This window comes from Myotis davidii, unplaced genomic scaffold, assembly GCF_000327345.1.
Source record: "Myotis davidii unplaced genomic scaffold, ASM32734v1 scaffold1059, whole genome shotgun sequence".
Classification (NCBI taxonomy): domain Eukaryota; kingdom Metazoa; phylum Chordata; class Mammalia; order Chiroptera; family Vespertilionidae; genus Myotis; species Myotis davidii.
This window is the reverse complement of record NW_006290038.1, coordinates 450144-462533: the sequence shown is the minus strand read 5'-3', so window position 1 is coordinate 462533 and position 12390 is coordinate 450144. Positions and strand designations below refer to the sequence as shown.

Here is a 12390-nt window from a genome sequence, read left to right as displayed (position 1 = left end):
TCCCTTATCTTCCCATGCAGCCCAAACATTGATCCTCAAGAAACTCAGCAAATCCAGGAGTAGCAGTGGGGGCCCTGGGGGCGAAGGGCCTCTCCCTGTGCACCCCCGGGGGCCTGGAGCAGGCGCAAACTTGGGGCGTGGAGAAGACACCAGGGAAGGAGCTGGGCCGCGCCTCCCTCTGCCCCAGAGAGCTGGCACGGAAGGCACTTCCAGCAGGAAGGACGCCCAGGGAAGGAGGCTCGGAGAGGAGCAGAGGGAGTGCTCCCGGGAGGAGGAGGCAGTGAGCAGAGGAGCTGGGGCAGGAGCCCAGAGCAGTGCCCCTGCCCACCAGGTGCGGGGTCAGGGGCCTTCCCAGGTGAACGCTGCGGGGGAGCAGGCTCAGTCCGGGACACGGAAACGCTGACGGAGAATGAAGCAGGCCACCCCGCCGCCGGAACCCCCTGGTACGCGCAGGTCCCGCTCCGGGTGGACACTTGGCCACCCCCCTGCCGGAACCCCCTGGTACGCGCAGGTCCCGCTCCGGGTGGACACTTGGCCACCCCCCTGCCGGAACCCCCTGGTACGCGCAGGTCCCGCTCCGGGTGGACACTCGGCCCCCCCGCTGCCTGAACCCCCCGGTACGGGCAGGTCCCGCTCCGGGCGGACACTTGGCCACCCCGCTGCCGGAACCCCCTGGTACGGGCAGGCCCGCTCCCGGGCGGACACTTGGCCACCCCGCTGCCGGAACCCCCTGGTACGGGCAGGTCCCGCTCCGGGTGGACACTCGGCCACCCCGCTGCCTGAACCCCCTGGTACGGGCAGGTCCTGCTCCGGGCGGACACTGGGCCGGGGCAGCTCGGGTCCTGTCAACAGGGGGCCCAGTGCGGCCCCTCCTCTCTGGGGACCCAGAAGCGCTACGCAGGTGGGCCCTGCTGCACTGAGCCAGCACTGCCTCCTCTGTCCGCACCCCCAGAGGTGCCCATCCTGAGGCTCAGCCGATGACAATGCGTCAGAGAAGAGGGGCCTGGGCTGCAGGGTCCCCGGCGGGAAAGGAGGCGAGAGCAGGTGCCGGGAGATGGAGAGGCGGGCGGGCTCCATGGGAAAGTGACAGGTGTGTTCAGTGGGCACTGGCCAGAGGGCAGGAAGGCCGGTAGGAACGGAACAGTCATGTGGCTGTTGTCATACCAACCACGAAAGGTCAAACTTCACAAAATCCCATCAAGTGCCAATTTCTGGGCCGGGGTCATGAGTGGTGAAGGCCCTCCAGCACCTAGGCCTGCCCACCTTCCAACCCCACATCAGACCCTCCACCCCGCGGCACCCACACAGGCGTCCCTTCTGCCGCCAGAAGAGGCCGAGCTCAGCCCTGCCTCCCTCGAGTCCTCGACAGCCCCTCAGCCATGAGCAGAGCTCGGCCAGCCGGCAGCACCCACACCCTTGCTCAGCTCCCACCGATCCCTCCAAAGCCCTTCCCAGACCAGGGAGGCGGCCGCCCCAGATCCCTCAGCCACACGCCCTTCATGTCCTCCCAAGACTTGCCACTGTAACTGGTCTTCCCACCGGAACACAAGTCCTAGGAGAGACCTCACCGTCCCAGCACCAGCGCTAGTGTAACTCGGACAGTGCTACTCAAACATTTGCTGATTGAAGTACGTGTTGGATACAGCACCATGCACTTCCCTGAGCACGAGAAATCGGGACCTGGGTGCTCTGTGCAACTGAATGACAAAACAGTGGTTCGCTTCAAGTAAGAAATAACAGACCACTGCCAAAAAGATGCCAGTTTCCCCATAGCCACTAAACTACTGCTAGAAAGAGACACATATAATACTTTCAACAATAAAGGTTTTAAAAATAAAATAAACCACTAGCAGGACTAAGGGGGTCTTAACCTCTTTCTGGGTAGGGGTGCTAGTCTGACCTACGCGGCAGCTCCTCACTGGGATGCTGACCGTGTAGAGACCAGTCTGAGACCTCCCGCTGTCTGGCCATGTGACATGATACACTTGTCCCCACACATGCACTGTGATGCAAACACACAAGCTCAGTCCCAGCCAACGGCTCAGTGTGCGACGGAGAGTGAGAGTCTCCCACTCACTGCCCTCGAGAACGGCACGCGACACACACGCCCAGCTGAGCGCAGCCCCTCTGCCACTGTTCCCCACACGAACCTGGTCGACCAGATGGCCGTCTGTGCCAAAGCTGGAAAAACTCAGCCATTCTTCATGCTTGCCAGTCACGTCTCAGGCCCTGTGGAGCGCGAGCGCTGCCGGCACCCTCCAGATCCCACTCGACAAGGCAGGGGACCCGCAACTCACAGGGACGAGCTCTATGAAATGCCCCAAAGAGGCTGCACAGGCCGGGCCTGCCCCAGCCCAGCCCCAGGAATACCGGAGGGTCCTCTCATTACGACAAGTCTGTGGAACAGACCCCTGGGCCAGCTTCCCAGCAGCCACAGAGAAGTGCAAAATGATGCGACGGTCGCACGGGCATCCTCTGCTTATAGCGGCAGAGCAGGGATGCTGACGATGTCACATCATCCAGCCTATGGCCCCTCAAACAAACACTTTCTCGTTTCTGGTCCCTCGAGGCTGCCTGAGTGTGGCCGTGCTCGCAGCGGCTTCTAAGCACACACCTCACTGCACCTCGGACCTGGGGAGCCACGTCAGGGCGACAAGGCCAGAACCAGGCCCCGCTCAACAGGAACAGGCCCTCACATTGGTGACCCCGCGTCCACTGTCCACCGCCTGCGCAGGTCTGTACACACCCCCGCATGTGGGAGGAGAGGGCAATTTGGCAGCATATGTGTCAAAAGCCTTAGAATTCCACAGCCGTTGGGCTGCCACCATTCCACGTCACACTGCATCTCACCTGAGTAGCCGTGAACACGGGTGAGCCTCTCAGACCCTTCCTGGCAAAGGCCCCCCCACCTAAGCCCTGTGCACGCGGCCTGCGAGGCTTCCCACAGGGCGGCCAGGGCTCCCGGCCATCGAGCACTGCACTGCGGCTGAGCAGGTGCGTGAGTGGAGGTGGATGGTGGGAGCTTCTCACTGTTGGAACAGGAAGTGACAGACAGCAAGGGGAGGAGGTTGGAATGACTCACACGTGATGGATTAGGGTTGGAGGTGTGGGTTAGAACTCAGCACGGCTACAGATGGTTACACTGGTAGCCATGTGCATACACAGCTGTCAGCTGGGGGGCGGGAAGCAGACACCGCACACCAGCACCTCGATCCTGGCTCTGACACCACCCGCTGGAGAGGACCATGGGCTCCGGACAGAAGCGGCCTGTCTGTGGCCCGCAGTGCGCCTGCTTTCCCAGAGGACAGTGGAAGGAGCAGGAGTCAGAGCAGCTTTACAGACGTGCCTCGGTCAGGGCTCAAGGCCGGCATCACCAGGGCCAAGGCACGCGGACGGTGTGGACCCCGATGTGAGAGGCCCTCACCTTCTCCAAACATATGACCTCGATCTAAGTGAGAAAAGCGCAGGCGAACCCCACTGAGGGGCAGTCGACCTGGCAGGAGCGCCCAGATGCTGCCAGGGTCACCAAACACAAGAGAAGACCGACAAGCGGCACAGCCAAGAGGAGCCCAAGGAGGTGTGGTGACCAAATGTCATGTGGTGTCTTCGGTGGGACCTGGGGACCGAAAAGGGACGTGAAGGAAAGCTAAGGAGCTACCGTATGGCTTCAGTTAGCAACAGCCATCCACATGGCCACCTCCCTGTAACAGACGCACCCACCTCTCAAGGTGCAGCAAGAGGGGAAGCGGCTGGGGTCAAGGAACCGTCTGCACGCCCTTAGCGGAGACCCTGTAAGCCTGAGGCTGTTAAAAAGCTTCTTTTTTAAAAGAGGAGGAAGGAAAAACAAAAAGGAAGAAAACACTCAGAGAATCGTGCTGTGATGGGAAATGGCCAACCTGGGAGGCCCTGCCGCCCCTCAGAACTCGGACCGGACCTCATGCTCAGACACTGGGGAGCCACGGAAGGTTCTAGAGAGACAGGATGGGCCTCATGCTGGCCCAGAGCCGAGTGCGGCAGCTCCGTGTGCTCCGTGAGGTCAGAGGGACACTGCACGGCACACACGGCCCTGTGTGCACAGGGACCAGGCGCTGACACTCGGCCGTGCAATTAAACGCAGGGGTGCCTGGGAATGGACTCAGGTGAAAATCATAAGCAACAGCTCTCTCAGAGCAACCTGGCTGCTGACCCCTGCCCGGGGCAAGGTGTGGTTGTGCAGTTTAAAGGCAGACAAACTCTGACTTAAGTGTCACCTGCTAAATGAAGAACAGACGCGCAAGGCAACCAGGACGCCTCGTCCGGTTTGAGGAAGGGATTATGGGAAGAGAGAGCCGGGCAGGCTGCCAGAGGGGCAGGTGCTGAGGAGGAAGGCAGAGCGGGCTCCGCTCACTGGGCCCCCAGGACCTGCGGGGGTGGCGGGGGGAGGGCGGGGGGCAGGCATGGCCCTCACCTGGAGGTGGCGCCTGCCCCTGCTCGGTTGCCCCTTCAGACCCCTGGCAGGAGAGCCCAGGTTGTCCATGCTTACAGCTGCCAGCCCACGCCCCAGTGGGGGACTCTCGGGGTGTAAGCTGCACGCCAGATGGGGTCAGCCCGGCCCACGGAGGCGGACCTGGGCACGCAGCCTCAACACACCAGACGTGCCTTCAACCCACACGGCCCCAGTCCTGGAAGCCACTGGTCTCGCAGGGAACAGCCGCTCTCTCCACCCTCCAGAGAGGCTGAGTGTGGTTGAGCCTCGCTTCCTCTGTGGCCTGCACCAATGGGAAATGACAAGACAGAGGGCTCTAGAGGGAAGCTTCTAGAAGGGAGGGAAGCCCAAAGGCTTGTGAGGACACCTGAGGACAGACTCGCGCCACCCTGGGAAGGGGTGCTTCCAGGCAGAGGCGCCACGCCTTGCTCAGCGTTCAGCCTCCCTTCTGCAGGTGACGAACCACCTCCACCTGACCCAGGCGGCGGCGAGGAGGAGGAGGCCAGGCAAGTTCCCACACAGCAGCCGTCTGCAGGGCCACTGAGGCCACAGCGCCCAGACCGGGCCTGCCCAGCCGGGTCGGAGGGAGACGTGCTTGAGGAATACAGTGAGGCGACCAGCATGGGGGCTGCTGGGAGAGGAGTCGGAGGTGCCCTGTGTTTCCAGAGATCCTGATGGATCAGCTGCCTTCCGACGAGATCAGAAACGATAAGAAGCGCAGGGGAGAGGCTCAGAGCAGAGAGGAGGCTGCAGAAACGATGGATTCTGCTGCTGACACTGAACTGGAGGGGCCTCTGGGCCATCCTAATGGGTGTCTCTCAGGACAGATGAGCCTCAGAGTCTACAGAGAAGTTAATAAAAACCCAATAATGGCCTTATTTACATCCAGCGCTGGGCATCATCTGGCAGTGTTCCCAGACCGGAGAAGGCACCATCGGGGACACAGACAAGGGCTGGGCGCTGCTGTAACAGGCCGGCAGCGCCCCGCCGGACCTCAGCCGGAGCACGCGATTGCGGCCGCACTGAGTCCGTGCCGAGTCCTACTCCCAGCTCCGTGATCTGGGGCGAGTCACTGGCCTGTCTGTGCCTCTGTCTCCTCATCTGTGAGGTGGGCTGATCGAGTCACACGTGTGGGAGCACTGTGCACGGAGCCTGGTGTGGCGACCGTTCTCACGGCGAGGCCCCAGCGGCTCTGCGAGGACTGAGGCTGGCACTCCCACCGCCTGCGGGGAGCCTCGCCTGTTCGCGGGGACCTTGGAGACTAGAATTGGGTGGCAGTGGACAGGAAGTGGGCTCAGCTGTGGACACCACAGGAGTGGCCACTGTCCACGGGTCCGAGGCTGCTCAGCCTCCCTCCAGCCGCGCACTCCTGTCCATAGTACGCTGCTTTTTGGGGGGTAAAAGCGGGGGGCATATGTAATACTTTCAACAATAAAACCTTTTTTAAAAATAAGTTAAATAACTTAAAAAAATAATACGCTGCTTTTGTCCCCAAAAGTACCAGCTACACACCAATGTCCCTGTAACGTGCTGTGTGCCAAAAGTCACAGAGGACTGTCCAGCCACGGACGGAAAGAAAGCTGGTGCGGCTCCAACACGGGCGGTCTTGGAAAACACCCCCTTCGTGCAGTAAGCCAGACGCGGGACAACACGGCGTGAGACTCGCTGGCACGAGGAGCCTAGAAGAGGCTCAATCACAGTGAGAGCAGACAGTCGCCGGGCCCGGAGGGGGCGGTTCTCGTTTAGCAGGTTTATGTCGGGTGATGGAAGATTTGGGGCACAGACCGGAGTGATGGGCACGGGGACTGTGAATGTCCTTAAGGCCACTGAGTTGTACTCACAGATGGTGAAAGTAGTAAATAGTATGTGTGTGTGTATATACAGGTGTCCCAAAAATGTATACACACTTTGAATGATTTTTAAGTCAGTGTTTCCTAACATACAGTTAATTTTTAAAATCTACAAAATGAATACTTTTTTGGTCAATGCCTGTTTTCAAACTGATGACTGTTCTGGCCAAGCACTTCTGTTAACACGAAGCAATGGAATCGCAACATCAAGAATCCTTTTGTCCAGTATTCATGTGCCCTCAATTCGACTGCTGCTGGTTTTGTACTGTCAACTTTACCTGTTATGTATCCCCATAAAAAACAGTCTAGTGGCACTTTAGGATAAATTTTCTTTGTTCAAAGCTTAGTCTGGCTTCACCCATTATTTCAAATCAGTTAAACCTCAAAAGGAGTGAAAATGAAGTGTGTTACGAGCTGTTAAAGTGTACGTACATTTTGGGGACACCCTATTATATCTTTAATCCACAGAAGTCATCAAAGCAGTGTGTGGGCGGGTGCAGCCTGTCGCCAACGCAGGGGCATGAGCGAGCGGGCCCTGGGGTGGGAGGAGCGTGGGGACAGGTCAGCAGGCTGGCTTCCCAGGACCCAGGCATTGCGGACCAGCGCAGAGGGCGGGGCAGGGCCCGGCCCGGAAACAACACTGCTCTATTCCCCTCGCGCGCCAGTGGCTGTAGGACAGGAAGGCCCCTTCTGTAAGAGCAAACGCCTGTTTGGCTTCTGTAACAAATCTTTGCTCCGTCTTCTCTGTGGCCAACAGTGCCCTCAGCAGCTCCGCCTGGTTTGGACATCGGTCCTGCCTCACTCAGCCGAATGGGCAGAACAAGGGCTGCTCCTGCAGTGGCTCCCCAGCCTGGCGCAGACTCGGGGAAGATATAGGATCTCCTCACGTGTGGTCAGGCATCCGGTGGTTGTGCAGTGAACCGGTCTCGCCTGCGGTGTGATCCTAGGTGTGAACTTCTGGAATCATCACCACGGTCCCACTTCCTCCCGCGTCCGCAGCCACGGCGACCACTCTGTCCTGGCCTGCACAGCCCACTCCTGCTCAGGACCCTGCACCACTGTTCTCTCTCTCATTCGCATCTCTAGAGACTCAGATGGCACCGGAGCCCTGAGGCCTGCCCAGCCATCGTATAAAATAGCGCCGGCCCCGCTCTGAGGCGGTCTGCCCTGCTGAGACTCCGGGACACAACAGTCGTGCTGCTATCCCTCCCCGACCTCCACTCCAACCACCAGCACACGAGCTGCACGCAGACAGGGCCTGTTTGCCCTGGAACAGGATCTGCTCATCCAAGGAAGCCAGCACATCCCTGCAGAGAAGAGGCAGCATGCCAGCTTCCACGGCTCCCACAGCTCCCACGGCTCCCACGGCTCCCACGGCTGGGAAGGCAGCTGTGACTCTCCGCTCACACATGGCTCCATCCACAGCAAGTGCCTCCTAGAACCTAAAGTCTAAGCCTCTTTCACAGAAAATAGTTTTGTTTGAATGAGGAAATCGGTGCGGTGTCCACTGGGGAGTGGTACTCGGTACAAGCAGCACGAGGCACGGACGGAAGCCCTGACGGCTGAACCTCGGCAACATGGTGCCAGTGAAAGGAGCCGGAGGTGAGGTCAGGGCTGTCTGAGGCCCTGTGTCTGCTACGTCCAGAACAGGCAGATGTGAGTGATGGGGCACAGGAGTGCGCGCCTGGCGGGCCCGAGGTGCGGGCCGCGGGCAGGTTTCTGTGGCTGATGCAAACGTCCTAGCAGAGCACTGAAGGCTCGCACTGTGTGCGGGAGCCAGACCGCCGCGTCTGGGCGATGGCAAGTGCGCGCTCCGCGAAGCTGTTACCAGGAAAGGTGGTGGCCAGGGGTCTGTTATAACATAAAACTAGACAGAAACTTCTATGCATACAGGTCTCACACAAATTCATAAATTAAGCTCTAGTTATATAAGCAATCAATTCAAAGGCAGGTGCTCATGCCAGCGAAGATGTCACTTCACAGCTGTGTCACTGCTCACAGCAAGAAACGGCAGCCCTGGCACCAAGTCCCGGAGTCCCGTACCGCACACTCAGGGCGACGCTCAGACCGCTGACAGCCAGGACGACCAGGTGACAGCAATTCCGAGGAGCTGCTGAAACCAAAATCTGAGCCAACGCCAGACACACGCAGCCCACAGCCGCCCGGAGCAGGCGGCACAGCGCCCTGCCCGCATCCCACGTGCAGCTCCAAAATCCACCTCCTCGCCAGTGGGAATTCACCAGACGCTCCACGAACCCCTTCTTGTCTAGAAAGGGCACCGGCCCCCACATGGCGGGCACACGCTGTGGGCAGGACCCAGCGGGCAGCTCGGCAGAGGGCCCTGCCCACGGGCGGAACGGGCTGCCTTCCCGGGCCCCTGGGGGAACGGCAAACACACACGTGTGAATTCTGTCGGAGCCCAGGCCCTGGGGCGCCCCCGAGCCCAGGACAGCCAGACCCGCTTTGGGAAACACTGACGTCCAGACGAGGGGCCAGTGATGGCGCCCAAGGCTGTGCCTTTAGCTCCAGGCGGACACTGCAGTGTGAGCTGGGAGGCAGGGGCCACGCCTGTGGGAGCCCCACGCAGAAGGGAAGTCCAGAGCTTCTCTCGGGCGGCTGCACCCCTGCCCTGCCCCATCAGGGTCCGGTGCTGAGTGCGGATAGGGTCCGAGAGATGGCACTACAGGGTGGGGAGGGCACAGCGCCTGGCACGGATGAAAGCGCTGGCACCCCCGTCCTAACTGCTGTGCTCCGGGCACTGGCCACTCCCTGGCCGGGCTGGGGGCCTGTATCCTGGGAGCCCGTAAGCGCCCAGCAGCCCAACCCACCCTGTCCTGTCCAGACTGGGCCTCGCGCCGTTCACCAGAGGACAAAGTCAGCAACAGCCCTTTGCTCAGAGCCCAGGCCTGACTCTCAACAGCTGTGACCTCACCAACACGGCCTCAGGGGGTGGGGGGGGGGGCAGGGCGCTGCGCCCGGGGCCACAGGTGGACGGCACACACCGGCGTCCGCGCCGCGGGATGGCCGGTCTACAGCGACTGGACAGCAGACCGAACAGCTGCTGCCCCTTAATTCTCCCTCTAATTTAATGAGCTGCTCACTGAGCCCTGGAAGCAGGTCCCGGGGACGGAGCTCCTGGCGTGCGGCCACGCGGCTGACAGGTGACGGGAGGTGGGTTCCTCCCAAAGGCAGAGCCCACACCGGGCTGCGTCCACCAACACCCGTTTGCTGCAAAAAGTCACCATGATTCGCCTGCCCGGCCCCACCTGTCGCGAAGTGCACAGCCTGTGGGACTCCCGTCCTGCGAGAGCCCTGGCACCGCCCCGCCTGGCACCTCCTCCTCGCTCCTGCTCGGCCACCCAGGGAACGTTTCCCAGACTCCAGACCCGCAGGAGGGCGCACACACTTCCAGAGCCTACGGCAACTGACCAAGGACATTTTGTTGAAATCCCATATTTGTTCTTAAAATTCCAAGTAAATCTTATCTTACATGCCCCAGGAAAGGGCTTTATGTGTTCACTGTCCGGAGCTAACGAACAGCGTCCTGTCCAGCTTCCCCTAAAGCCGGGGCGGAAGCAGGCCACCCGCTCTGTCTCGCTCCAGCGGGCCCACCACCGGGGCAGGTCTCAGCTTAGAAGCAGCAGATCGGGAGACAGGAGGTGGCAGCCCCCCAATCCCCCATCATTTCAACCTTGGCCTAACCAAGGTCCAACACCCAACTCCGAACAGCTTCCCTCGGAGCGGGAGAGGGTCCCGGCCCCCCGCGCCCGGCGCTCACCCGGATCCGGCGCATGGCAGCCACGATCTCCACTCTGCTGTTGGGCCGCGGCACGTCCAGGCTCCCGACGTACTGTGGGGAGAAGAGGGAGGTGAGAACGCATGTGAGTGTCCCGTCACAGCCTGCAAGCGGCGGGCGGCCTGGGGAGGCACCCAGCTCATCTCCCCATTTCACAAGAGCCATGGGGACACCTCGTCCAGCTGTGTGTATAACAGGCCAATGAACAACGTCCTGCTTCCTGTTCACCTGCTCGTCACCAGCGATGCAGCGAGCGTGGATGTGACTGCGGCTCCGGCCAGCTGGCCTTTCTGCATGCCGACTCCTCACGGGGAGCCGGGACCCCGTCAAGCACGGCAGTGTCTCCCTCACAGACCTGCCTGCACACATTAAAGCCTCAAAAACAACCAGAAGGAAGGAAGGGGCGTGTTTTCTTAGTGAATGGCCGATCCCTGAGCGAGCCCCAGGGGACTCAGGGAACACCCACACACTTGAGGGAAGTAACTGGAGGGAGGAATGGACTAATATTTTATTAAGATGTTTACCTGACTGTAAGGCTGGTATTTAATATCGGAACAACTCACTGTGCACTATTCAAACAACCCAGGAATGTGTGTAGAAAAAGAACAGAGGCCCAGTCCCAGCCTGACGCACAGCTCTGTGCAGACGGACGGACAGACACATGCAGGTGTGTGAGGTTCGCTGCGGGAAAGGCCCACACAGCTGGGCTGCACGCCAGGCACAGCTGGGCACGCAGCGACCCTGGGCCGTGCCTCCCACACAGTCCTCTGAACTTGGCCCTCGTAACTGCGGGCCATCCAAGCCAGGAGGCGTTTCCTGTGGTTACCGGAACACGGTTCTCGCTGGAATGGGGAGCTGACGCTGGCCCAGCGAGCACGGTTTCAGATCCTAAACGGCACAGGATTCCCCGGGCACTGCCCACAGCCTGTGCTAACACACGGGAGCGCAGAGCCGAGCGGCCCGCAGGGAGTGGTGAGCATACTGGTCTGCGGGGTGTGAGCAGCTGGCAACCGCTCAGGTACACGAAGCCCCCAGGTCTCAGGGCGTCAGATCAAACTGTGGTGGGCACTGCCCCACTGAGCTGTGCCAGGGCCCCGCAGTGTGTCACATGTCAGTGGCTGCACAGCCAGGAAGGGGAAGGCCGGGCTCATGACTGTGCGACCTCAAAGGCCCTCCTGTCCGGCACCTGCATGCTCACCTGACGGTCCTCCCAGAACCCGGAGCAGTCAGGACGAGCTGGGCAGCAGGCCTTCAACTCCTGTTCCCTCACCCATCACGTGAGTGGCAGGACCTTAGGACCCAGCAAGGTCACGTTACACATGGCGCCCAGGGAAGGTGCTCCCTCCCGGCAGGAACATGGCCAAACACGTGTGTGACCATGCCTGGCTGGCCATGCTGCACAGGTCCAGGCACACACATGACTGGAATGCTCCCAGAATGAGCACATGTCCAACCACCGTGGCTAGGAGAACCCGCCTGCGGAGAATAGGAGGCAGCCTGGGTGCTGCCAGGGGTCCAGCACCAGTCATCACCCACCTGCACAGTCAGCCCCCACCTGCACCGTCAGCCCCCACCTGCACCGTCAGCCCCACCTGCACCGTCAGCCTCCATTTGCACCGTCAGCCCCCACCAGCACAGTCAGCCCCACCTGCACAGTCAGCCCCCCCCTGCACAGTCGGCCCCCACCCGTACAGTCAGCCCCCCCCTATACAGTCAGCCCCCCCCTGCACAGTCGGCCCCCACCCGTACAGTCAGCCCCCCCCTATACAGTCAGCCCCCCCCTGCACAGTCGGCCCCCACCCGTACAGTCAGCCCCCCCCTATACAGTCAGCCCCCCCCTGCACAGTCGGCCCCCACCCGTACAGTCAGCCCCCCCCTATACAGTCAGCCCCCCCCTGCACAGTCGGCCCCCACCCGTACAGTCAGCCCCCCCCTATACAGTCAGCCCCCCCCTGCACAGTCGGCCCCCACCCGTACAGTCAGCCCCCCCCTATACAGTCAGCCCCCCCCTGCACAGTCGGCCCCCACCCGTACAGTCAGCCCCCCCCTATACAGTCAGCCCCCCCCTGCACAGTCGGCCCCCACCCGTACAGTCAGCCCCCCCCTATACAGTCAGCCCCCCCCTGCACAGTCGGCCCCCACCCGTACAGTCAGCCCCCCCCTATACAGTCAGCCCCCCCCTGCACAGTCGGCCCCCACCCGTACAGTCAGCCCCCCCCTATACAGTCAGCCCCCCCCTGCACAGTCGGCCCCCACCCGTACAGTCAGCCCCCCCCTAT

At 61.3% G+C, this 12390-nt stretch overlaps 1 protein-coding gene across 1 annotated transcript in view; it reads right to left on the bottom strand.

Moving 5' to 3' along the window:
* The window catches only part of NOS1AP (nitric oxide synthase 1 adaptor protein), a 64000-nt gene extending 53724 nt beyond the window's left edge, over positions 1–10276 (bottom strand). The window contains exon 1 of the mRNA XM_015563557.1: positions 10094–10276. Within this exon, the coding sequence (XP_015419043.1) occupies positions 10094–10276 (183 nt within the window). The remainder of the gene's footprint in view (positions 1–10093) is intronic.
* Between the last annotated feature and the right edge of the window lie 2114 nt (positions 10277–12390).